This window comes from Salminus brasiliensis, chromosome 16, assembly GCF_030463535.1.
Source record: "Salminus brasiliensis chromosome 16, fSalBra1.hap2, whole genome shotgun sequence".
Taxonomy (NCBI): Eukaryota; Metazoa; Chordata; class Actinopteri; order Characiformes; family Bryconidae; genus Salminus; species Salminus brasiliensis.
In genome coordinates this window covers 29825687-29852319 of record NC_132893.1, presented here as the reverse complement: position 1 = coordinate 29852319, position 26633 = coordinate 29825687, and the positions used below count along the sequence as shown (strand labels likewise).

The following is a 26633-nucleotide window of genomic DNA, read 5'->3' as shown; positions in this document are numbered from 1 at the left end:
AGGTGGGGTGATGATCATCATCCAACATCCAATAATCAGGGGTATTCACTTCAGTATTCACCAGTATGATGAAGGTTTTAATGTTATGGCTGATTGTTGTGTTGTGTATATCATTATAATTATTTAATGAATTATATTTCAATGATATTAAAATCTTCCTGAACATTCAACTAAGTCCAACTACATGACCGTAAATCGACGGAGTGTCGCAAAATCAGCGCTTCGCCTGTTACGACACCTCGCTGCCGTAAAGTGTTTTCGTGTACACATGGGTGAGTAAACGTGTTTAAGCTTCTCTGCTCCTGAATTTGATCTATTTTCTCCCTAAAACAGCTTTAAAAGTCTGGTCTGACATCAGCTTTTCTTACTACACTTAAATGACACCGTTATACACAGCACCTGAAGCTTGTTCAGGGCGGTTACTGTTAATAAAGCTGGGAAATGTGGGGCAGAGCTAGCGCTAGCGGTTAGCTCCGGGGCTAAAGCGTGAAAGCCCGAATCCCTCTAAATACATCGGTTTTATTTAACACGTAGGAGTCCAGCCTGTCCTTTTAAGAGCTTTTAGACCTGTCTCTGTTGTAGAAAAATGTCTACATAGTGTTGCCCGTACCCCACCCCTCTTCCGGGGCGCAACACCTTGCGTGTTCGTTTTGTGGAAAGAGTCGCAGACGAGTGGAGTGAAGTTAGAAGCAAACCAAAGTATTTATTTAAGAATGCTGGATCCAGGAGAACAAATGCATTAAAGACAGTGTATCAACCATCCCAAAGCAAAGTTCCGACCCCGTTCTCATCTGACTCCACGTTTATACCCCAAATGACGTGAAACCTGCCGATGAGGCGTTTCTACAGATTAGTCTATGTGAATATGCAAGATGGCACATGTTAGTACTCAGATTCACGTGTCTGACTCCACCATCATGCTTGACCTTGACTATGTTTTGTATTTTCTCAAAGCTGGACAGTGTAGCATTCTCTATGTGTGTGCGAGGCAGCTGCAGGTTAGGGAGTTACCCACACAGAGAGAAGGCCGCTTTGTCCGACCCTATCAGCATCCCCTCCATATCACTTCAGTTCAAACAAAGTACACCAGTCCCAATTGGGGCCAACACGATGGTCCATGACAGTGACTTCAGACACATGGAGTGGCCTCACTTGTCATGCTGATGTATAGTTTTAGTAACGCAAATGTCTTTAAGCGTGAATCACCCGCCTTTACCATAGAACTCCATATGTTACATGTTAATGTGTCTCAGGAGGCCATGTCATGTGAGTTAGTAGGCCATACAATGTAATAAGGTTATAATATGTCTTATGAGTAAATATCATGTAAGTTAGTAAGTGGGTGAGTAATATGCCATGCAAAGTGACTCTATATGTCGCACACCAATACGTGTTACAAGTGGGTATTATGTGGGTTAGAAACAAGCCATACATTGTTAGCTATGTGTGTAAGCCTACATGATATAAGTATCGGATAATCATTTGTATAGATGCATATAAAATACAAGGTTTCACACAATGATTATGTAGTTGTTAATACTAAGTTGAGTAATCATTATTTAAGGATAATTTGTCAACAAACACAAGGTATAATAAACATTTTACTACAACAATCTCCCTTTTGACGTGTCCTCGAAGACACGTCAACACACTGGTAGTTCCTCCAAACATGTGTTTGACATGTGGTTTACATTTGTGAGAGCGAAAACCTGTCCGGCAGCCAACCAACCAATTTTGACAGGAAAAATTCTCTCACAACCCCTCTGCCCCAGGCGGCCAATTTTACCCATGTCAATGGAGGAAGTGACATTATTCCCATATAGTTATCCCCACAATGGTTTTTTATAACAGTTCCTCCTGCTCTTCCTCACAGTCCAAAATAGGTAACATATATGGTGGTTTGCTGTCTTTACCCTCCATCATACGTGTATATATTGACAACTGTCCCTTCTACCGTTATTGGTTGTTCCTGACTTGAGACAATGGCCAGTATTGTGATCATTATATATATATCATATCATTATCAGTAATTGTTATTATTATCTGCAGCCATGTTGGAAGAACTGGAGGAAGTGGTGGTTCGTTATGGTGTCTGTATTTTGCCCTTTGCCACCCCCTTTTCCCGTACCAAGCCATTATTAGACAACAAATGTGTTTTCCCTCTAAGTTTCCCTCTACTTAGTAAACTATTGTCTATAACCCTATATGTGTAAGTGTTAAAGTTACAATGTGTGTTTTTTTGTTTTTTTACAATCTCTTAGATAGTTCAAGGCAACCTGTAAAGAAAAAATGTTTTATTGTTCTGGTCCACCGTCAGTGCTGGACAGCTCCTCGGTGGCTCCCCTCGGGCCCGGGGGTGCTCGGATGTCGCTTGTCGTCAGCTCGGTGTCAGTTGGTCAGGTAGATGCGCTCTTGTCGCGCATCTCTCTCTCAAGGCGTGCTCAGATGGCACTTGTTGCTGATTGGATGCTTGCTTCTGCACCTGTTGGTCCCCGGGTGGCAGTGCTGGCTTGCACTGAGATAGGTGGTACCACGAGCTGCCTTTGCTCTGGAGTCGTACCGCGTGGCTGGTTCTCTCTGTCACCTGGAATGGACCTGTCCAGCGAGGCTCTGACCACTTTCGCTTAATGGCTCTCAGGTACAACCATGGGGCCACGGCCACCTCCGGGGGTATCTCGCGGTCCTCGTCTCCTCCTCTGTTTCTCCGTACCTGTACAGATAAATCCTCACACACTGATTTTAGTTTCAAAAACAGCTGTCGATATGTATCTGTTGTAATCCCAGGCGAGCCTGTATCGGGGCTCAATCTTGTTTTTGGGCCTGGAAATGCTATGCCTCTGACCAGTTCAAATGGGGAGAAGCCTGTGCTTCTATTAATTGAGTTCCGAATGCTGATCAGGGCCATTGGGAGGGCATCTAGCCAATTCATGCCCGTGGTCAGTGTAATCTTAGCTAGCTTGGATTTTAAATTTTGATTCATCCTCTCCACCTGACCCTGTGAGGCAGGATGATACACACAACCATAGCTATGGCGCAGCCCCAACGACTGCTCCACCCACTGCAGTGTCTTGCTCGTAAAATGACTCCCATTATCTGAGTGAACCTTCCTGGGGAACCCGTGTTGTGGTATCCAACAATTGATCAACATCTTGCACACAGACCTGGCATCCTCTTTTATGGTGGGAATTGCCTCCACCCACCCTGAAAATCGGTCTACTACCACCAGGAGATACCTGTATCTCCTTACTGAGTCAATCATGTCAGTATAGTCAATCTGAATTTCTTCTCCGTGGGAATCTGGCAATGGAAACTTTCCAGGTGTTGGCTTAAGTGCTTTTGCTACGTTCTGGGTGTTACAAATCTGACATTGGGTGATGTAATCTACCACTAAGGCTGACATGAATGGGTGCCACCATTGTTTTAGATTTTCCAGTGTTTGTTGTCTCCCTACGTGTGCTACTGTGTGTGCTTCTTCTAGAACTGCTTTCGCTAGTGACATTGGTAACACTGCTTGTCCCCTTTGTGACATCCACACCTGGCCGTCTGGACTAGCCCCCTTTGCTAGCCATGTTGACTTCTCCTCTGGACTTGCCTCATCCTGTAGGCGTCTAAGCTCTTGTCCTGTGGGAATCGGTTCCCAGGGTACACTGGAGTCCAACACAAACATGGTGTTGGGTTCCGTGTAGCCTGCTGCTCTTTTTGCTGCCCCATCTGCTGCTTCATTCCCTCTGTTTATCATTGTGTCTCCCTTTTGGTGTCCTTTACACTTTACAATTGCTACTTTGCTCGGTTTGTGTATGGCTGCTTCTAATCGCATTAATTCTGTTTTATGTTTGACTGGTTTCCCAGCGCTTGTGACATACCCAGCTTGCTTCCAGTGTGGAATGTCTACATGTGCTGCTGTCACTACGTATGCTGAGTCGCTGTAGATAGTGACGTCTCTCCCTTCTGCCAGTTCTAGTGCTGCGATTACTGCTAGTAGTTCTGCTTTCTGTGCTGATGGATTTTGTTTCACTTCTTCTGCTATGACTGTCCAAAACTCATGTGCCTCCCCCCTTGCTTCCTGGACTACCGCGTATCCTGCTCTGATTCCACCTGTGTTTGTTCTGTACCCACACCCATCTGTCCACAAATTCCACGACCCTGGGATGGGTGTGGCCTGTAAATCTGGTCTTACTTTTCCTTGCCTCTCTACCTGTTCCTCACACTCATGTGGTGGGCCTTCCAGCATCCCCTCTGCCATGTTGACTCCTTCATGTGTGTAGGTGATGTTGGGTGCAGTCAGTGCTTTGTGAATGCGTCTCTGTCGCAAGGGAGTGAGTGTAAACATCTGTGAGTTTATGTATGCCACTACTCCGTGTGTGGTTAGTATGTGCAATGGGTATCCTGCTACCAGATGTGCTGTTTTCTGGACTAATTTGGTCAGTCCTGCTACATGTCTTGTGCACTGTGGTTGTCTCCTCTCTATAAGGTCCAATGGAACACTTAAGTACATTAGCACTGCTCTACCTTCCCCCTTTTTCTGAAACAGTACACCATTAACCAAAGTGTCTGTTTCAGAAACATCCAGGTAAAAAGGTAGTGAATAGTTAGGTCTGGCTAGGTCAGCTGCAGTAGATAAGGCCTGTTTAACATCTATAAATGCCTGTTCTGTTTCTACCGTCCAAGTCAGGTTACCAGACAAATTTCTCATCCCCACGGTTTTCACCATGTCCCTAAGAGGTTGTGTTCGTCCAACAAAGTCAGGAATGTATTGTCTACTATAGCCTGTCAGTCCTAAGAATGCTAACATGTCTTTAACAGTCTCCGGTCTTGTGTGTGACAGTATAGCGGACCTGTGTGTGGCTGACAAGCCTGTCGACCCCTGTGTTACTACCCTCCCCAGGAAAGTAACTCTAGATCTACAGCACTGTAACTTTTGTTTGGACACTTTGTACCCAGCCTTTGCTAAACATTCCAGCGCTGCCTTGGTGGCCTCAAGGCAGATTTCCGGCGTCGTGGCTGAAATAATGACGTCATCTACGTACTGGGTCAAAAGGGAGTGTTCTGGCAGTTGGCATGATTCCAGACTCTGCCTCAGAGCCTGATTAAATAGGCCCGGAGACAGGGCTAGTCCCTGAGGTAGCCTATTGTACCGGAATTGGGTGCCTTTGTGTGTGAATGCACAAATATCTCTGCAGTGTTCTGCCAGTGGCACACAGAAAAATGCGTTAGCTAAGTCAATGCAGGTGAACCACTTCATGTCCGGACCCAACTCTGATAGGGCAGTGTATGGGTTGGGAACTGGAACAGTGGCCGTAGCCAATGCTGCATTTATGGCTCTCAGATCATGGGCCATCCGATATTGGCCAGGTTCCTTTTTTGGAACCGGCAAAATCGGTGTGTTCCATGCTGATTGGCACGGTTCCAGGACTCCGGCCTCCACCAAGGCCTGGACCGTTTTGTCCAATGATTCAACAGCATCTGGCTTGTGTCTATATTGGGGAACCCAAATCGGTTCTGTAGTGGCCATGGAAAATGAGACTGGTGTCTGATCTATGTATCCTACATCGTCTGGGCCTGTGGACCACAGTGTGTCAGGCAGTGATGCCAATAATGCTTCTGTTAGCGGGTGATCAGAGTCCTCACAACCATGGTGTCTAGGTAGCAATTGATGTTGTAATGTGACTGAGATAGGTGAGTTATCAGTGATGTGGTATGTCTGTGTGGACTGTGAAAACATGACGCCGGGCAGCTGGGTCCGGACCCAATCCGTGGCCTCGTTTGCTCTTTTTACCATAGGGCCCAACTGCTTGGCCTCATGCTTCGGATGGAGAGCTAGTGAAATGTGTGGTGCTGCTGTGTCTGACATTTTGTACCAACAGTGTTGTTGTGGTGTCAGTGTGACTGGTGATGCCACCCCTTCAGGACCCACATAAATCCCTGTGGTGTCAACAGACCACTGAGTACCCTCTAATTCTGTCTGAAATGTGTCATAGTAAGTTAAATCTCCCCCTACATCATAGAACAGGGTGACATGGAACGGGTCGGGCGGCGGGATATAGGGTGCCATAGCCCCAATCCAAGGCGACCATTGTTGAAACAGGTCAATTAGTGGTGGTGTTGGGTCTGTTAGTTCAGACAATAGTCCCCAGTAAATGTCCACTGACTCATCCTGTTCTGGCCGTATCAGGTACATTCCATCCGTGTACCCCATCACACCCACAGTGTTATGTCCATCTAGCCATGTAAGAGTAATTCCGTCTGGTTGACATAAAATAGTGACCCCCATTTTCATCAATAAGTCTCTACCACAAATGTTCAAGGGTGCGTGTGGTGCAATCAAAAATGAATGTGACACAGTCTGTACACCAGTATTGACTGGTAACTGTCTTGTTTTTGGCAGTGATGTAGGTTTCCCCGAGAAGCCCCTAACCTGCACAGTTTGTTCACTCATCAGGTGTGCTGGTAATACTGTGGTGATGACTGACCATGTGGCTCCCGTGTCCACCAGAAAAGGGATTTTGGAGGCCCCCACAGTCAATGACAGCATGGGTTCTGCCCTAGCCCTGCTGTCCTGGTGCTCCTCTGGGCCCCGTCAGCGTCCACCCCATGGCTCCATGCTGTACTGTCCAGCAGGATGTTGCCGTGGGGCTGGTTGTGGTGCCGCGTGTGGGTGTGGTGCCTGGTGCGGATATGTCGTCTCAGGTGAGAGTGGTGCTGTACATTGTGCTGCCCAGTGGCCCATGGCCCCGCATCTCAGACATGCACCGGGTCCAGGCTGGCGCCCGCCCCGCCACCGTCCACCACCCCGCCCCCTGCCCCTTGAGTAGGGCCGTTGTGGGAAGTATGGGCGTGGTCCATAACTATATGGTGGGTATTGTGTTGGCCATGGCTGGGTGGGCATGTATGCTTGTGTGTTCATGAATGTTTGTGGTTGCTGTGGTGATGTTATCATCTGTGGTGTCTGCTCATTTGGCTGCTGTGTCTGTGGTTGTGGTGCTGCAGTCAAGGGCCTGTTGGCGTAATTCCAAGTCTCTTTGTTCTGCTAGTATCATCTGTTCCATGTCATGTAGGGTACGGTTCAAGTCAGCTACTGTTCTGTCCCTTATATGTCCCACTACCCTGCACTCGTCAGCTGGTATGCAGTCGAGATCGTCAGAGTCATCATCAGTTGTCCCATGTCCCTCTAAAGCTGCTGTAATAATGACCGTGGGTTTTGTGTTTTGGCGTAATGGGTTAATAGATGGTTTGGCCAATGTTTGTGTACAGTGATGGCGCTGTTTATCCTCAGTTCTATTAGTCCCCTTTGCATGTAGATCGTCATAACAGTGGGTGTCAGTCTGGTCGTCATTAAGGGTCTCATGTTGTCTGCGCAGTAGAAAGGGATCTGCAGTGTGTGCGTAACTATCTGCTGCCTGCTCTCTGCTGTGAGCTGTGGTGTCAGCTAGTGGTGTGTGCTCTCGGGCTGAGCCCCCCCTTTCCTGCTGCTCCACTCTGACTGTCCCTGTGTCTATGGTGAAGACTGGCAACAGAATATCTGCAGGTGGGATGTGTCTTGGGTTGTATGGCGGAGGCAGGGCGTCAGGCCCCTCCCCCTTGTGTTTTGTATACTCACTGTCCACTTCCGCCTTCTCCGCAGATGGTGCGTTCGCCTTCGGCCGGGACGGATCCTGTATTTTCAGTGTGACTAAATCGGGTATCATGCTCAGAAATGCAGTTATGATAGCTATCAGCTCTGCTAAGTCCTCCTGTGCTGCTTTAAAGCTATTTTTAGCCTTTGTTCTTTTGAACAAACCAGCCCGCTTCATTTCTGCTTCAGCCTGACCTGATCTGTCTTCTAACTCTTTCTTCATCTGATTAATGCAGTGTATTAAACATGTCCTCTCTCCCGTATGTTTTTGTCACCATGTCTCAAACCTGCTGATCACACTTTTCTGCACCTCATCTCGCTGTTTCAGATTTATCACACCTTCTTTAACCCCCTGGGCTACCCTCTCTATTTGCAGTTCAAAGAGTTTCCATTCCCAGTTTCCCACGCCGTAAAGGGCATTTAGTTCTTTACTCAAATTTCTACTACTAGCCATGTTGTGTGCAAGGTGCTGATCAAGGATGGATCTCACCTGAATGGGTCTTCGCTCTACTTCTCTCTCAAATGCGATTACGTTAACACCGCAGGGTTTCACGCATTGAGATTTTTCGAGCAGTGTCCTCCCAGGGCTCCCCCTCTGCGCTTCTCCGCAGCAGCCGCTGCGCTCCGCGCTCCTCGGCGGTATATAACAGGGAAAGAGAAGAGGAAAAATTTCAGCTTTCAGCTCAGTGAAGAATTTCACAGTCTGATAATCATATACAGCACAACCGTGTGTTCGTCAAGGCTCTCTCAGGCGCACTGAAAAAGCTCTTGTGTGTATCCTTTACACAACGCTAGGTACGCCTGGTCCCCGACCAGCCGGCCGAGCCGTGCTTACAGAAGCAAGTACCTGTAATTGGCACCCAGTCACACTTGTGGGCCCTCCGCCCCTTTCACACAGTTAGGCAAAATATGAAACACACAGCGGCGTGCTCACACGCACTTATATGGCCATACAGCCTCTTTTTAAACTAAACATTCACACTTAAACTACATACAGCGCAGTGTGCACGCACTTATATGGACATATCATATATGAGACATACAGCGCCGTGCGCACATGCACTTATGTGAACTCCTTTTAAACTAGACATTCAGGCCAATTACTTGTCTCTGACAAAGCGCCGCCCACACGGTCCCACTATAACCTAGTTATAGTAGTTCGATGTTCCAGGTATTACCTATACCTGCGGAGTCGCCAATCCGAGTGAAACAAAATTAAACAGCTGCTTTAATACACAAGATCACAATAAAATCATACAATACAACCCTTTTAGCAGGAACCGCTTCTGCTTTATACAATTAAAAATACACAACAATAATAACCATGACTACTTTGCGAGTGGATCAATCTCGAGGTGAGTCTCCCACCTGGCAATTATCCGACCACCTCGTCAGATGTCGGGGGGATACGCCAGCTTCCAATCCTAACCCTTGCTCCGGAATCACCCGTCGGAGTTACCTTTAGCCGGAATCACCCATCGGCATTAACCATATAAAATAGAAAAACCCTACTCCGGAATCACCCGTCGGAGTTACCTTTAGCCGGAATCACCCATCGGCATTAACCATATAAAATAGAAAAACCCTACTCCGGAATCACCCGTCGGAGTTACCTTTAGCCGGAATCACCCATCGGCATTAACCATATAAAATAGAAAAACCCTACTCCGGAATCACCCGTCGGAGTTACCCCTAGCCGGAATCACCCATCGGCATTAACCATATAAAATAGAAAAACCCTACTCCGGAATCACCCGTCGGAGTTACCCCTAGCCGGAATCACCCATCGGCATTAACCATAAATAAATTGATATGCTTCCTGCTCCCCTCCAGACAGCACTCGGACCGCCTCACCACTCAAATTTCAGATATTCAATATGCAGAATTCGATTAACAGGCTCTGCTTACCTTTTTGTGGTGCGCGCGCGAGTGGATCAGTGCCGGATGCCGTCTTTCGTCACAACTTTCCCACACGTCGGAGGTCACCAATTTGTAGAAAAATGTCTACATAGTGTTGCCCGTACCCCACCCCTCTTCCGGGGCGCAACACCTTGCGTGTTCGTTTTGTGGAAAGAGTCGCAGACGAGTGGAGTGAAGTTAGAAGCAAACCAAAGTATTTATTTAAGAATGCTGGATCCAGGAGAACAAATGCATTAAAGACAGTGTATCAACCATCCCAAAGCAAAGTTCCGACCCCGTTCTCATCTGACTCCACGTTTATACCCCAAATGACGTGAAACCTGCCGATGAGGCGTTTCTACAGATTAGTCTATGTGAATATGCAAGATGGCACATGTTAGTACTCAGATTCACGTGTCTGACTCCACCATCATGCTTGACCTTGACTATGTTTTGTATTTTCTCAAAGCTGGACAGTGTAGCATTCTCTATGTGTGTGCGAGGCAGCTGCAGGTTAGGGAGTTACCCACACAGAGAGAAGGCCGCTTTGTCCGACCCTATCAGCATCCCCTCCATATCACTTCAGTTCAAACAAAGTACACCAGTCCCAATTGGGGCCAACACGATGGTCCATGACAGTGACTTCAGACACATGGAGTGGCCTCACTTGTCATGCTGATGTATAGTTTTAGTAACGCAAATGTCTTTAAGCGTGAATCACCCGCCTTTACCATAGAACTCCATATGTTACATGTTAATGTGTCTCAGGAGGCCATGTCATGTGAGTTAGTAGGCCATACAATGTAATAAGGTTATAATATGTCTTATGAGTAAATATCATGTAAGTTAGTAAGTGGGTGAGTAATATGCCATGCAAAGTGACTCTATATGTCGCACACCAATACGTGTTACAAGTGGGTATTATGTGGGTTAGAAACAAGCCATACATTGTTAGCTATGTGTGTAAGCCTACATGATATAAGTATCGGATAATCATTTGTATAGATGCATATAAAATACAAGGTTTCACACAATGATTATGTAGTTGTTAATACTAAGTTGAGTAATCATTATTTAAGGATAATTTGTCAACAAACACAAGGTATAATAAACATTTTACTACAACACTGTCTCTGGGTTTGTGGTGTTCATGAGAAGCAGTAGTTGTACACCCTCGCAGCTGAAGCTCCTTCACTGAGGCTGTCTCTCTGCTTCTGTGCTGCAGGTTGTCAGTAATGGAGGCCAAACCAAGGAAGAAATCATTCGGTGCTAAAGATGGAAAGAAACCTGCATTCAAGGGGAAAGGTAAGGACACCAGTTGACTGGCTGTTTATTTGGGTAAAATTCACAATCAGAGCTTCAGTGATGTGCATGATTGAAGGAAAGAGTGTTAGCTAATATGTCAAAATCAAATCAAATTTTATTTGTCACATATATAGTCATACACAGTATAACCTGCAGTGAAATGCTTTTTTGACAGTCTGCTCACATCAAGCTATACAATAAAAATCTACATTTAAACTTAACTAAACCTTAACTTAATGAAGTAAAGTGCAAAAGTGCAAAATAAAAATGAAGAAAATAAAAATAGAATAAGTTACATTTAAGTTAAAGAATAGAATATAAAAATGAAAATATAGAAATATAAGCAAAAAAAAGTACAGAATACAAATATACAAATATATATACAGAGATGAAATAGTGCGTGTCTGTGTGTGTGTGTGTGTGTATATATACATATATACATATGTACATATTTATATTCTGTATTTTGTAGAATAGTTATATATATTATCTATAATATATATTATATTTAATAAAATTTTGATAGAACATTTTAATGTTTAGTATGCATATAGTTTTGTCTGATATGTACATTTATGAGACAGGTATAGTCTGAGAGAGAGTGGAGCTAAGTATAAATATGTATGTTTATGTTTATTCCTGTTGTATAAAGTGACTTGGTGATGTTGTGGCTATAATAGTCAAAGCCAGTTCAGAATTAAAGGGCTCATAGTCTACTGTTTGTTACTGTGTCTTTAAGACTTCTTTATTATATTAAATGATCTCTATTAAGACTAACTACCATGTATTTTGCTCTAGTTTCAAGTTTCAGGTTTATTTGCCATTTGCACAACATGTCAGGACATTTATGCATTGAAATGCATATGTGGTAAGGCTCAGGTTGATGCTCTACAGGAGGACAAAACTATATGCATACTAAACATTAAAATGTTCTATCAAAATTATATTAAATATAATATATATTATAGATAATATATATAAATATTCTACAAAATACAGAATATACAAAGACAGGAGGGATCTGTAGGTATTCTCTGATATGTACATTTATGAGACAGGTATAGTCTGAGAGAGAGTGGAGCTAAGTATAAATATGTATGTTTATGTTTATTCCTGTTGTATAAAGTGACTTAGTGATGTTGTCCATAGCAGTGATCTATAGAGTATTAATAATAAAGTGAACGAGTGCAGTGGTGTTGGTGAAAGGTTCACAGGGACCTTGTTCAGGAACCTGATGGCTTGTGGGTAGAAACTGTTCATTAGCTGGTTTGTTCCGGCCTGGATGCTGCGGTACCTCCTGCCTGATGGCAGTAAGGTGAACAGGCCGTGTGCTGGGTGGCTACAGTCCAACTGGATCTTCTGGATTTTTCTCAGGCAGCGGGACCGGTAGATGTCCTGCAGGTCTGGAAGTTTGCTGCCTATGATGGACTCCGCTGTCCTCACCACTCTCTTTAGGGTCTTGTGGTCGTAGGCAGTACAGCTGCTGTACTAGACAGTGATGCAGTAGTCATCTGACTAGTAGTCAGATGTGTGTGTTTGTTTTTGTGAGGCAATGTTATGAACCCAAAAGGGGCTGTTTTCACTGCCCCGAAGACATGAACAGTACATTTTGAAAAAGTAGTTGGTCTGATGTGTGCTGAACACTGGCCATCCCAGCCAGTCTTAGTTTAGTGTGAACTGTCCTAGGCTGAATGGGCTAAACTGATCTGAAAATATTTGCATGTGTCTTTGTTTTTTTATGTGAAACGTCTAGGCAAATTTGATGGAAAATCTCCTGGTAAACGTCCCTTCAAACCTTACAACTCGGACAAAAAGAAGCCTTTTGAAAAATCGGCAGGAAAAGGGGGAGCCCAGAAATTCATGAAGCAAAAGCCAACAGATGGAAAGTTTGCGAAAAAGAGAAAACTGTCTGAGGGGAACGTGGAAGAGGGTAAGTCTTATTGGTATTTATTATGGAGTAAAACTAAGAAAAGGGTGTCTGATTTGATAAGGGCTGGGCGATATGGTGAAAATACTGTATTATGATATTTCAGTACATTTTTCACGATACGTGTAATCACAGACTAAATGCATCAGTAGAATCAACAGATTCTTTAAAACTACTCTTCAGATATTCTCCTGTACTGAACACAGTGATTTTTATTATTTAATTATATTATTTAATCATTTTATCTGCTAAGCTTCATCTAATTAAACCAGTCCAATTACACTGTTGGTAATGAAACATGTTCATTAAGCACGAACAATATCCTTGATTTGCTTAGTTAAGCATAATATGAGTCATAACAAAATATTGTCTTATTGCCCAGCTCTAGGTTTAATAGGACTGTAGAGGTCAGACTGACATTAATGTTGGATGTTTAATGTTTATTGTGAACCTTGCAGGATCTGAAGCGAAGAAACCGAAGTGGAATGAGCTCAAACAAAAGAAGAAAGAGCTGAAACAGAGCCGACAACAGAACGATAGAAAGGACATGTTCCCCATTGTAATCAGAGCCAAACAAGTCTGGGAGACGATTAGAAGGTGAGTCACTCTCTGTAGTGTTGTTCAGTCAGGCATGCAGATATCAAATTCTAACTTTATTTATTTATTTATTTATCTATTTACATTAACTACATGCTTACACTTCACAAAATACATTGTCACACATCTGTCTGAATCTGCAGATCAGAGCTGATAAAGCAAAGAAAATGAAATCTGATTTGAGCTTTTTGTTTAAACCCAGTTCAGACAGGATTACTTTACATGTGGAGGTGGAGTAATGTCATTTACTACAGGTCACGTCTGTGAACTATATGGCCAGTTTGCACAGGATAAGAAATCTCTGCATAAATGACTGAGATGCGGGGCTGGGGGGGGTGGGGGGGGGGTGATGATATCCAATCCTATAACCCACTTACAGTAATACTGAAATTGGAATGAAAAAAGTTGTGAATGTTTTGAATGTGACTGCTTTATTTGATACAGGAAGGACTGCAACAAAGAAAAGAGAGAAAAGTTATTGAAGGATCTCCAAGCCCTTGTGCGGGGCAAAGTTAAGACAGTAAGTGCTCTTTTTGCAGTGTGTTGTCAGCAGGCTTGTACACAGAATTCAGGACCTGCGAGTCCCTTAACAGCCACATATACTAGTACTAATAATTAGCCCTATTGCTCAAACTGATTCAGTGCCTGATTCTCAAATGAGAAGTCTGTTGTGATTTAAGGAATTCTCTAATAGCAAACTCAGAAAAAAATATTATCTCTTTGTAGGAAAACAGAGTATCAGGTTTTCCAGTAAAAATAGGTCTGGCCCCCTGGACTGTGTGTAATGTGGCCTGTTACCTTGATTGAGTTCGTCACCTCTGTCATGAGGTCTTTCTGTGCACATGTCTGGAATTGCTTGGCTGTGTGAGCAGTGTGGCATCAAGTATTGGAGGCTGTGTTTATGGCTTTTGTGATCTTGAGTCGAAGGTCATGTGAGACAGACTCCAGGCCAGGTTTAAACACACGTATACATATGTTGCTGCTGTCATTCTAGCCGCTCTCTGCAATATTGCCCATGTAATACTGCAGTGTTAACTGGTCCTGAATTTGGTTACTTATGTCTGCATTGTACTTCTGCCTTAATAGTCGGTGGTAGTTTGTGTGTGAGTTGATTATCCTTATTATCCTTTATTAGTCCCTCAGTGGGACAATTCAGTGTCACAACTGCAAAGGGACAGCAAGACACTTGTTACAAAAAGTGTGTGTGTGTGTGTGTGTGTGTATATGTATATATATATATATATATATATATATATATATATATATATATAATACACACACTATATAAAATAATGCAACTCCCAAACTCTGATGAATAATATTATTATTTACAGATAATTAATTGCACATGGGGAATGTAAAGGTTTGGTCATTGTAACTGAAACTGAAGATTAGCAAATTAAAATTAATGTAATAACTACCTGTTTTACTGAGCATTTGACAACTCTTAAATCTTGCTTGATTCATTGAGTTGGAATTAAATAGGACTCTGGTTTTGAAATTGTCTGTTTTGTTGTCAGTTACAGTTTAATCTTTTTAATCTTGTCTTGTCTTCTAGATTGCGTTTGCTCATGACTCGACTCGAGTGCTTCAGTGCTTTATACAGTTTGGAAATGATGAGCAAAGACAGGAAATCTTTGATGAACTCAAAGGTTGGTTTTCAGCAGTATTTTAACTCTTACATAATTTGTAACTCATGTCTGCACGTTGTCAAAGACAGGAAGTCTTGTTTCATATTTAACAATAACTTGATATTTGCAAATAAATATAATCAATAAAATGTTTTTGCTGATTTGCTCAATATATTAAAGTGTTTTGGGAGTAAAATTGTAAAAAAAAAAGTGTTTTTGCGCTCCATTTTTGATGTTTTTTAGTTTTTGATATAATTTGAATTGGGCAGTCGTTCTTTACATTGTGTCCAGATTAATGAACCAATAGAAATGCTGAAAAAATCTTTTTTTACATTGACTTCTATTGGTAGTTAACAGTTTTTCCTTCTACTGTGAAGTTGCTTTTTTAAAAACAAGTATTTTGTATGACAGCTGAGATCCTGTTAACTTCATTCTTAATATTTTAATATGCTGATAATCTATATTCTCTTTAAGTCATTATAAAATGATCTACAGCTCTGTTTATTATTCTGGACAGTCTGGAAGTTCATTTTATGCATGTTTTCCTCAATTTTCTACCAGTTATTCAAAACTCTTTAAATATGCACATTACAAGCATATTACGATAATTTATTTGTAACCAAGTGGGATTAAAAAACAAACAAAAAATGCTTTTTAATTGAAAGCACGTTTGAAGTGTTATTCCCAATTAAGTTGTTATACCTAAATCTGTGCCAAAATGTGTTACTCTTTCTCTAGATCACATGGTGGAGTTGAGTAAATCCAAATACGCTAGAAATATTGTAAAGAAATTTTTAATGTATGGGTAAGTTGACATCTTTTTATTATTATTATTCTTTATAAACATGTGTATATGTTCCCATATTACCTCTCCAACTGTGGAGGAGAAGCTTAGCCCTGATTCACTGAAGTAATTTAATCCTTATATACAACAGGAAAACTAATAAAGAGAATAATCTCTGGAAATCAAAGTGCTCACATTTACCTTCGAAGCATAATATTGCTTTCTGCAGCAGTGCCTATCTCGCATCCCATCTTTTAAATTTCCTTATTGGCTTGATAGGCCTTGGCCCTCTGCTGTCTTCATCAATCATGGGAGCGTTTGTTAGAAAGTGATAAATGTTAATTGAGAATTTACTGTTCATGCAGTGAAACTCAAGCCATGACTTAATAGAGTTGGGTTTTATAGACCATGTAGCAACAGCTTCAGGCGGCAATGGCTTTTAATTGCCACAAGCCTGAGAAGCTACAAATTAAACAGAAGAAAGAGTGAAATCGCACTGAATTGAAGCTTTGATTCCAAAGTCTTGCATGTAACCTTACCTTTTTGAGTGAAATGCTAAGCTAAGCACCTTTCTCTGGTCCACCAGGAGCAAACAGCAGGTAGGGGAGGTGATGCTGGCCTTCAAGGGTCAGGTCAGACAGATGCTGAGACATTCGGAGGCTTCGTCTGTGGTGGAGTATGCTTACAACGACAAGGCCATCCTTTCCCAGAGGCTCATGCTTACAGAGGAGCTCTATGGCAACACGTTCCAAGTCTGCAAGGTACATAAGGGTGCTTTCTCCTCATGGCCAGAGACTTTAAAGGGAAATTTCACTGCTTTTTCAAAATTTCTGCAAATAAATAGTTAAGATGTAAAAATCAGAATCAAAATCCTTCACAGTGGTGGCAATGGAAACCAGGTGTCTGAAAAGCCTGTTAAAACTAACGGCAAGAAAGGTTAAATCGGTCCAAATATTGTGTCTAATGCCTCCTTTGTTTTGTAATAGTATGGGAAAAGACAGTCCCTAATCTTTTTCCCAAGTTTACCACTATTTTACCTTTACCAATATTACACATGGACATGTGTGTGTATATTGACTTAACAATTTCAATGTATATATTTAGTTTTTAGTCATGGAAATCCCTGGTCCCAATCATCAACTTCACATTTAACTTCACAATCGCATCAAAACCCTTTGCATTACTTTATTTACATCCTAACGACTGAATTTAGCAGAACTTTTGAAAAATCTATAAAATTCTACGAAGATACTTTTTAAAATCATGTGGTTTTGGTCAGTTGGTTAGTGGACAAGCTGAAGTTTTTATCTGTGTAAAACCAGTTTAGAGTAATCTCAAGTAAAGACATTGACCATTTGTTTGCAGTCTACAGTGTGTCCTACGTTAGAGAAGGTTTTGGAAAGCAATCCAAACAAACTGGAGAGCATCATGGAACAAATGAAACAGATTCTCACACCGATGGCTCAGAAGTAAGTGGACTGCAGTCATGTGACCTGTATTATGTGTTAAAATAGGGATGCAACAGTGTGGACCGGCTGGACAGATAATAACTGAGAGGTTTGGGGCTGTCTTGATTTCTAGATTTAACTCAAATAAAAAATAAATCAGTGGTTTAATTTAAAATTGTACATTTTCTGTAAATCTACAGTAGTTGGCAGTTTGCAAGATATAATTATATATAAATATATTTGATATTACTGACCTTTCATACTGATCAGGAAGAAATGTCCTGGATGGTCACATTTTAAGTCTTTTTTTAATTTAGGTATATTTTTAGGGACACGCTTATCTTTGATTTTCCAGTTATAGTTTTTTGGGAGATTATATTATGATATAATAGAAATATAATGTTATTCTATATTTAAATGCATTCTTTTGTTTTATTTTCATTAAATTATGTTTGTAAACTTAACCTCTTTTTCTGAAAATAAATGTGAACAATACATTACTCCGTTACTTATTTAATTTCCCATTCATTAGCACATACAGTATCTGCTGTATTGCAGTTGTTTAATGTAATTTTAATTATTTAAATATTCTGAAATATATATTTTTTTCCTCCTGAACAGGGAAGCGGTCATTAAACATTCACTCGTCCACAAAGTGTACCTAGACTTCTTCCTCCACGCGCCAGCTAAACAGAGAACAGTAAGTGGACTGTCTGCCGAAGGCTGTGCGTGTTGAGGAAGCTGTGACCTACTTATAATACCCCAGATATCGTTTCTCCAGGAGTGATAGTTTAAAAGTTATTGTTACATCAGTTTTTCATCCCCCTATAATCTAATAATCCTGTGCTGTGTCTCTGCAGGAGATGATTGAGTCAATAAGGGAGTCGGTGGTGTACATGGCACACACGCACGATGGAGCTCGTGTTGCCATGCACTGCCTGTGGCACGGCACATCCAAGGTGAACTCTCGTGACTTTGGGGAAAGTCCACTAGTCTACTAAAGCTGCAGCTGGGAGATTTGACCTGTATATGTGATTGTGTGTGTGTTCTGTGTTTCAGGACAGAAAGGTCATTGTGAAAACCATGAAGACGTACATTGCAAAGTTTGCAATGGTAATCTGATTTTCATTTATATGATGAAACATCTACCAATAACCAGTTAATGCAGTCTTATCTTACATTTTACCTTAAAATAGCTGCTTGAAAATTTGTATTAAAGCTCCACTGACTGTAATGGAGAGAATGACACTTTGGTCATTGCTGCTTGGGGCTTGGCATGCTGCTAACTGCACTGTGTGATTTTGGTAAAGAGGCCAGAGATGCATTAGTGTAGAATCCTGTGGTAACACACTACAGTCTCAGTCCACATGCCTCGTTCACTTTCAGTGATGGTACTGTATCTCTCAGCTTGTCCAAAATGCATGTGTGAAAGTGTGTATGTTTTTGGGCTGGTCCTTGTGTACTGCTAGAGAATAATGATACTGATTGTGATTTGCTGGCTTGTCTTACAGGGAGAGTATGCGCACCTAGTTCTTCTCGCAGCTTTTGACTGCATTGACGACACCAAACTGGTCAAACAAGCTGTCATATCAGTAAGTGCTTCAGTTTCCCATTAATCTAATCTTACCCTGACTGCATTCATTTGCAGGTGAGTGCAGTGCATCGTTGTCTACTTCTAAGAAGCAGAATAGTTGTAAGACAGTTGGAGAGACGCCTGTTCTTGGATATCCACATATCTTTATAAGGTGTTGATGAACTTGTTGAACTTCATCACAGAACCTTTCGTTCTCAGGAGCTGGTGAGTTCCCTGTCCGAGGTCGTCAGCAATAAATATGGCAAGAAAGTGATCCTCTATCTTCTCAGCCCCCGGGACCCGGCCCATCTGTTACCAGAAATCATTAAAGTGCTGGAGAAGGGTGACGGCAATGTCCACAGGTTAGTCCCAGCTTCACAGTTAAACAGACCTTATATAGGGATTCAGCTACTAATGATCAATAAAAGCAAGTAATGCAACTATTTTTCATTGTATTCACCAAACCGTTGTCTTCTGCTCTTTTCTCCGTTTCGTCTGATTAGAGTTCCAACAAGCCCCATATACGCTCCCTGTGTAAATGTAGAAACGTAGCTATGGCTTCCATTATACAATATGTCCAAATGTTTGTGGACACCCCTTCAAATGAATGCATTTATCTATTTGCAAATGTACGCGCACACAGCTTGTCTAGTGCCTGTAGAGCAGTATTGCCAATAGATTAAGACTCTCTGGAGCAGACAGACATGAGCCTAGTGGCACCGTGCCTAATGCCAGGAATGGGCTAGAGGGGTATAAAGTCCTCCAGTGCTGAGCTGTGGAACTGTGTTCGCTGAAATGATGGTGGTGCTTCATCAAATACTTGTTGGACGAGTTGGGGTTGAAGTAGGGTGGTGATCATCCAACATCCTGATCTCACAAATGCTCTGTTGCTGAATGCAATCAAATTCTTACACCAATGCTCCAAATTCTAGTTGAAAGCCGCCTTCTTTGGACAGTAGAGACGGTAACTCCAACAAAAAAACCTTTGTCCACATAGTTTATCTGCTGTTTCCAATGATGGCCTGATTTGACTGCCATTGTACTGGTTATTTTGATATGTCATTAACAGGATCTGACAAAGCTAGAAATTAAGCAGTATTGTGTTTGAAGCTACTATTTTGAAAAATGTAAACCCGTGAACAGTAGTATAGGTCACATACGCATCAGTACTGTGTTGTTAATTGGATTTATTAGAACAGTAATAAGCACAAGCTGTTTAAATCCTGCTCAGCCAACAATGTAAGTAACTACTGTGTGTTATGTAGCAATGTAAAACACAGAACTGCTGACCCCCTGCTGAAGAGCACTTTCACAGTCCCTAATGTCGATGTGCACACTGTGCCATCTTGTGGTCAGTTTAAGCTAGTGACTTTCTTTTTCTGTTGGGCTCTGTACTTGGACCGTAGGCAGCAGTGGTTAAGTAAACTATCTGTCGTGCGTTTTGATGGTTGGTTAATTATTGCAGGCTTTTCCCTTTCTTATAGTTGCCTACCTGATTACATTTGCCATTTCTTTTACACAATTTAATTGTGTTTTACTGCTTCTGAATAACATGCAGTTTATGTTTTGTGCAGTAAAAAGGATGTGACTCTGAGGCGGCAGGAGCTGTTGGAGGCCATATCCCCTCCACTACTGAAGTACCTGTGTGAGAATGCCCGCTCTGTTGTGATGGATAAGGCATCCTGTGTGGTGGTCAGCGACATCCTGGGAGCGGCAGTTGGAGACCTACGACCTGCTATGGAGGCTGTAGCTGAGCTGGCTGCTGAAGACTTTGTAGCTGGTGGTGTGGATGGCCAGGTGAGATCGCTGTTGTTTGTTGTTGTTAACAAATACTGTATTTTAATCAATATGCTTTCTGCATATCAAGTTCTTACTTTTAGCCAGTAAACAGAATAGCCATTTTGGGCTTCCAGATATAGCTCTCGTTATAGTAACCATGCTTCTCCCTAATTTTCAGTGTTTCTGCCCACTGTTCTACTGGATATTCAAGCCAATTAAATAGTCATGGATGCACAATTGACTGTGTGGGCCGTTGTGGTTTTCCTGTTGATCAGTGTAGTCCAGCACCTGTGCAGTTACTGTGTTTTTAGATGTGGGTGCTCAAGTTTAAGTGTACTGTGAATCAGTGGTTATAACTAGCAGGTTGTGTAAACTGGTGGGAGATGGGGGCGTTTTTCCCCACCGTGGCATTCACTTTAAGTGTATGCTGTTTATTTAATGTGTGTTTGTCCTTAAGCTTTGTGGGTGTAGTCTTACCTGTTGTTCCTTCCCCTATGCCCTAGCTTCACATGGCTGAGCACCCTGCAGGCCATCTTGTGCTGAAATGGTTGATTGAGCAGGACGCTAAGTTGAAGGCAGCAGAACGAGAGGGTAAGCATGACACTACCTTATGGGTCTGAAGAAAAGAAACATAATCGAACACTTTATTCATCTTTAAGGGGCCATTCAAAACTCCATAAAGAGTATCAATACAATATCAGCAAAGTCAACAAATGTATGTCCAAATGTTTGTGGACCAACTTTCTAAAGAATGAATTTAGCGAAAGAATGAAAGAGTCCCATTGCTGACACAGATATGCAAACACAGCTTGTGGATAAGTAATATCAATAGAATAGGACTCTCTGGAGCAGATAAATACGAACCTATTGGCACCATGCCTAATGCCAGGCGTGGGCTACAGGGGGTATATATATATATATATATATATATATATATATATATATATATATATATATATATATATATATATAATCCCTAATTGTAACCCCAATTTATCCCTAACCCCAAACAGTTTGTTGAGGATGTTGCGATGGCCTGAACACCTCAAATGAAATAGGTGTTTCACAAAGCAGGATTTCTCAGTTAGCCAGATAGCTTAAACCCAGATGTGAAGTCCTTGGACAGGCTTGACTGTGGGTTTATTTGGCATAGACTGAATACTGCGTTTACATGCAATCAGGCTTGCATTAATTGTAGTGGAAATTATTGGAGATTGTTTTGATCCCCAAGTCCTGAAACCTTTTTTTTTTTTTTTAAACAGTGCAGCTGCTGTTAGTGCTTGTTTGTGCACATTATTTTAGACTGTGATCTGTGTGCATTTAACTTGCTCTTGCTATAGGACAGTGCTTTTTATTGTTCTATCCATAGTAAAGTTAATATCCTTATATTGGGCATGATATGCTTTGAGTTCCAACTTTTAACAAGTTTGCATGAAACTATATCTTACAAACTGCTATTGAGTTTTGTTGAATTTGTCTCCACAGAACGTTTCTCCAGGATTCTGCTTGAGAAAGTGGGGTTAAATAAACTGAAGACGTGGGCTTCAGTCAACCGTGGGGCCATTGTCCTCTCCTGGTGAGTGAGCTTGCTTGTAATACGATATGTCTGTAGGTATTTATGGTTTGCATTAGACAGATATGACCTTTTTTTCTGAATTATATTTGATGGTATGTTTATTGTCCTACAGAAGAGCAGAACATGTACAGTCATGCCCGAAAGTATTCATACCCCTGGCAAAGTTTGACTTAAATTTACTTTTATTTAACCAGAAGTTATATTTTTGCCTTGAAACGACACAGGCATCTCCCAGGAGATAACACGATGATGTACAAGAGGCATCATTGTGGGAAAAAGTATTTCTCAGCTTTTATAGACATTTGAACAAAAAGTGGCATGTCCAAAATTATTCATACCCTTTGAAAACTGTCACAGTATATGGGAAAATCCAAAGTTCTATACCATTCCAAATAGTCCAAGCTGTTTTAAAGCATCCTAATTACCCTGATTCATTGGGAACAGCTGTTTTAATCAACTCAACAGGAGAAAAACAGCAGCTCTCTGCAGTTGGTTTGTGGACAGTCATGGCTAAGACAAAGGAGCTCACTAAGGACCTGCGGCTGTGCATTGTGGCCGCTCACAAGTCAGGAAAGGGCTATAAAGCCATATCAAAATGTTTTCAAGTTCCAGTGGCTACAGTGCAAAGTATTATTTAAAAATACAAGAAGTTCCGCACTGTGGAAAATCTCAGAAGATGTGGTCGGAAGCCAAAAGTGACACCTGTGCTGGCCAGGAGAATAGTGAGAGAGGTGAAGAAAAATCCAAGGATCACCACCAAGGCCATCCTGGTGAATCTGGACTCTGCTGGTGGCGACATCTCAAGGCAGACAGTTCAACGGACACTGCACACTGCTGGGTTCCACGGACGCAGGCCAAGGAGGACACCACTTCTCCAGAAAAAGCACACAAAAGCCCACTTGACCTTTGCAAATGCTCATCTGGACAAAGAAGAAGACTTCTGGTGTTCTGTTTTATGGTCAGATGAAACAAAAATTCAATTGTTTGGCCACAATGATGTGTGCCCCATTTGGCGTAAAAAAGGAGAAGCCTTCAACCCTAAGAACACCATCCCCACTGTCAAACATGGTGGTGGGAACCTAATGTTTTGGGGGTGTTTTTCAGCCAATGGACCAGGGAACTTGATCGCAGTAAATGGCACCATGAAAAAAGAGCAATACATCAAGATTCTCAACAACAACATCAGGCAGTCTGCAGAGAAACGTGGCCTTGGGAACCGGTGGACATTTCAGCACGACAACGACCCAAAACACACAGCCAAAGTGGTGAAGAAATGGTTGGCAGACAAAAACATTAATGTTTTGCAGTGGCCCAGCCAGAGTCCTGACTTGAATCCAATTGAGAATCTGTGGAGGGAGCTAAAGATCAGGGTGATGGCAAGGAGACCCTCGAACCTCAAAGAGTTGGAGCTCATCACTAAAGATGAATGGGCAAAAATACCAGTGGAGACATGCAAAAAGCTGGTCAGCAATTACAGGAAGCGTTTGATTGCTGTAATAGCCAATAAAGGCTTTTCTATTAATTATTGAGAAGGGTATGAATAATTTTGGACATGCCGCTTTTTGTTCAAATGTGTATAAAAGCTGAGAAATATTTTTTCCCACAATGATGCCTCTTGTACATCATCGTGTTATCTCCTGGGAGATGCCTGTGTCATTTCCAGGCAAAAATATAATTTCTGGTTAAATAAAAGTAAATTTAAGTCAAACTTTGACAGGGGTATGAATACTTTCGGGCATGACTGTAGGTTAATACTGGCTTACCGTACTAAATGATTTAGTGGTTTACTTTAATGAAGGGTTCATTAAATACAGTACTACTGTACTGGAAGGTAAATGGATGTAATGGGATTTCACCAGGAGAGGTGTGGAAATAGCTAATCTTACACACACAAACAATGTGTTTTTGTTTATCACGTTTTCTTGATCATTAATAATTTTTTTTATTATTATTTTTATTAATTAAATAATAAAATGGCAAGCTGTGTGCAGGGCAACAGTGTTTTATCCCATAGGTGCCTCTATTTTATCCTGAAAGTGTTTTAAACACAAACCAATGACCGGGTATGTCGGAATTCCTGGCATGCTTTGATAAATCCTGTGTAGTTAACATCCAACTCTGAACAAAAGCATCCATTTAGTAGTAAAATATATGCACTGGTGAAATACTGCTATTAAAAAAAAACACGCACACACACAGGAATGCGCATTCATGTTCAAATGACTGCAGCACAGAAGCTGTAATTTCTATACAAAGAAGACTCTGAAAGACTCTTTCACACAAGATTTCTTGCTCCTGCGTCAAGCTTGCTTTTTCTACAGAGTAGCCCAGTTGTAAGCCTGTCGTTTAGCAGCACAGTCACATTATGCACTCTGCATGTTGGTATGCTAATAAAGGGCTGTACAGTGGCTCCCTTCTCCCAGGCAGTGGATTACTTCACCCCGCCCATCTCCCCCCGTCCATAACTCTCCCCCCGCCCATAACTCTCCCTGGTCTCTGGGTCTTTGGTTCGTTCCACTCCCCCTCTCCTCCTCAGTCTTTGTGCCTGACCTCCTCTAATCTCTCTAAGACTTTAAGCAGTGAGAGATTTGTCTGTTTCCCTCTGTACACCCGGGTCTGGACAATGCAGTTGTGTTTTCATGGGTCAAGCCTTCTGTTAAAGACGTCGGAATGTAGAAAATATTTAGAAAATATTTTATTAATAATGATTGATTTTTTTTAAAGGGAAGATACAAGACTTCCTAATTGCTCTGAAAATGAGCTTTTTAAGGAAAGTTTAGGCTTTGGGTCTGTACATGTTCTATAGTCTTAAGGCCCACATTCAGCCTGTTTCGTTGCCAAATTAGGCTTCTGGATTGAAATTTCCATTAACAATGAAATCTGCGATCTGCGACCATGCATAACATCCATGAATATGAGCACCACAGGGGGTCTGAATTAGCCTTAGTCTGACTGCAGCTGCTTGTTAGCATTTCTTTTTTTCTTTTTTTTTTGTTCAGCTTCTGTTTGTGTTCCCTCCACAGCCTCCTCCAGAGCGCCGATGAAGAGGTAGCGAAAGACGTGAAGGCCGCTCTTCGGTCCATTATTCCCAAACTAAAAAAAATCCAAAACTCAAAAGGAGTGGAGGCTCTGCTGGAGAAACTAGTCTAAAGAAATATCAGCACTGATCAACGGCTCACATTTTTACACAGCCTCCTGCCAGTGCCGACACCAAGACCAAGATCTGAAGATCTCAAAACCCAGGGTTGTTTTTCTCTCTTTTGTCATCCAAGAGTATTGTGTACTTATGCAAGACACCCACCAGGATAATTCTGCGAAGAATTTTGTAATTCTTTAGTTTTTTTTTTTTAATGGTTGCCTATGGATTTCTATGTATGTAAATACAAAATAAATAACTACATACTCAAGCTTGTAGTAGTCACGATACAAAAATGAATAAAAAATTTTTTTTTTGTTTCTGAACAAACCATGTTTAGCTGTTCCTTCATTTTACCGTTTCAGATTAAATCTGTTTTGTCAAAAAATAGAAGTCCTAATTTGTTGCTCACCCATACAGAAATCTGATATGGCAATGGATGGATTTAAAATGACATTGTAGATGGGGGGGGGTGACTTCAAAGTCATTGTGGAGCATTTGTATTGGTTCATTAACAGCTGACAAATAATTTAAAATTGCGTCAAAGAAACAGAAACAGCAAAAATGCAGATACGAGGTTTTTGTCTGGCTATATATAGATAGAGAGAGATGCTGACATTACAGCTTCCTTGAAATTGGCCTTTTTGAGGAACAAAAAACCCAAAACATTAACCTTCAAAAGGCAACTTTACAGGAGAAGGACCCCCCCTCCTTACCTTGTAATGGAAGTCTTTTGAAAATGATGTTATTCCAAAGTCATCTTGGTGCATTTCGATTGGTCCATCAAATGTAATGTTCAAAAAATGTTTTTTTGAAGACTGTTCTCACCTACCAATAAAAAACTTATGTATTCTACATATTACTTTTACAGTCTCATGCAAAAGTGTCCAAAACATAATATGTACATTATATGTCCTAATGTTTGTGGGCACCCCTTCTAATTATTGCATTCAGCAATTTAAAGCTACTTAAACTTGCATCCCTTGCTTGTCCAGAGTAGGACACTTTGGAACGGATAGCCTGTTTGTTAAATAAGCTGTTGTCGCTGGATGCAATCAAATCCTCACAATGATGCTCCGAAATTGAGTAGAAAGTCTTCTCTGGACAGTAGAGACAGTTACTCCAACAAAAGCATAATAATAAGCTATTTTAAAAATATATACATTTGATTTTACAATAAACGGAAAGAGCAGGTGTCCCTATACTTTCGTCCATTTGCTGCATATGTGGTTATATATGAGATTGTCAGTGTGGGCACGTGGAGGACGTGAAATGAGGCAGTGAAAGCGTTTTGTCTGAGTGAAAGGATTGTTATCTGGAGCGTAGAATCAGGTTGACTCTGTCAGAGTGCTACAAAAGAGCGTTT

General features: G+C 41.6%; 1 protein-coding gene and 1 long non-coding RNA gene across 2 annotated transcripts; one reads left to right on the top strand and one right to left on the bottom strand.

Annotated features, from left to right (window-relative positions):
• The first annotated feature begins 253 nt into the window (after positions 1–253).
• pum3 (pumilio RNA-binding family member 3) lies at positions 254–26114 on the top strand. The gene is made up of 18 exons (XM_072658858.1): positions 254–272; positions 10737–10816; positions 12570–12746; positions 13202–13340; positions 13785–13860; positions 14899–14992; positions 15710–15776; positions 16342–16516; positions 17121–17224; positions 17825–17903; positions 18064–18162; positions 18263–18316; positions 18715–18795; positions 18996–19138; positions 20351–20573; positions 21059–21146; positions 22041–22131; positions 25155–26114. The coding sequence occupies exons 2-18, from the start codon at positions 10747–10749 to the stop codon at positions 25279–25281; spliced, it is 1887 nt and encodes a 628-aa protein (XP_072514959.1). The 5' UTR covers positions 254–272; positions 10737–10746; the 3' UTR covers positions 25282–26114.
• Positions 684–6749, bottom strand: LOC140536822 (uncharacterized). The gene is made up of 2 exons (XR_011977630.1): positions 3864–6749; positions 684–2710 (listed from the first exon to the last, which is right to left on the bottom strand). It is a non-coding gene; the product is annotated as an uncharacterized lncRNA (long non-coding RNA).
• Positions 26115–26633: the final 519 nt, after the last annotated feature.

Coding starts and splice junctions, on each gene's coding strand:
- pum3 (XM_072658858.1), top strand. CDS start 10,747: ATGGAGGCCAAACCAAGGAAGAAATCATTCGGTGCTAAAGATGGAAAG. Junction 10,817..12,569: donor ACCTGCATTCAAGGGGAAAG/GTAAGGACACCA, acceptor TGAAACGTCTAG/GCAAATTTGATGGAAAATCT. Junction 18,163..18,262: donor TGTGGCACGGCACATCCAAG/GTGAACTCTCGT, acceptor TCTGTGTTTCAG/GACAGAAAGGTCATTGTGAA.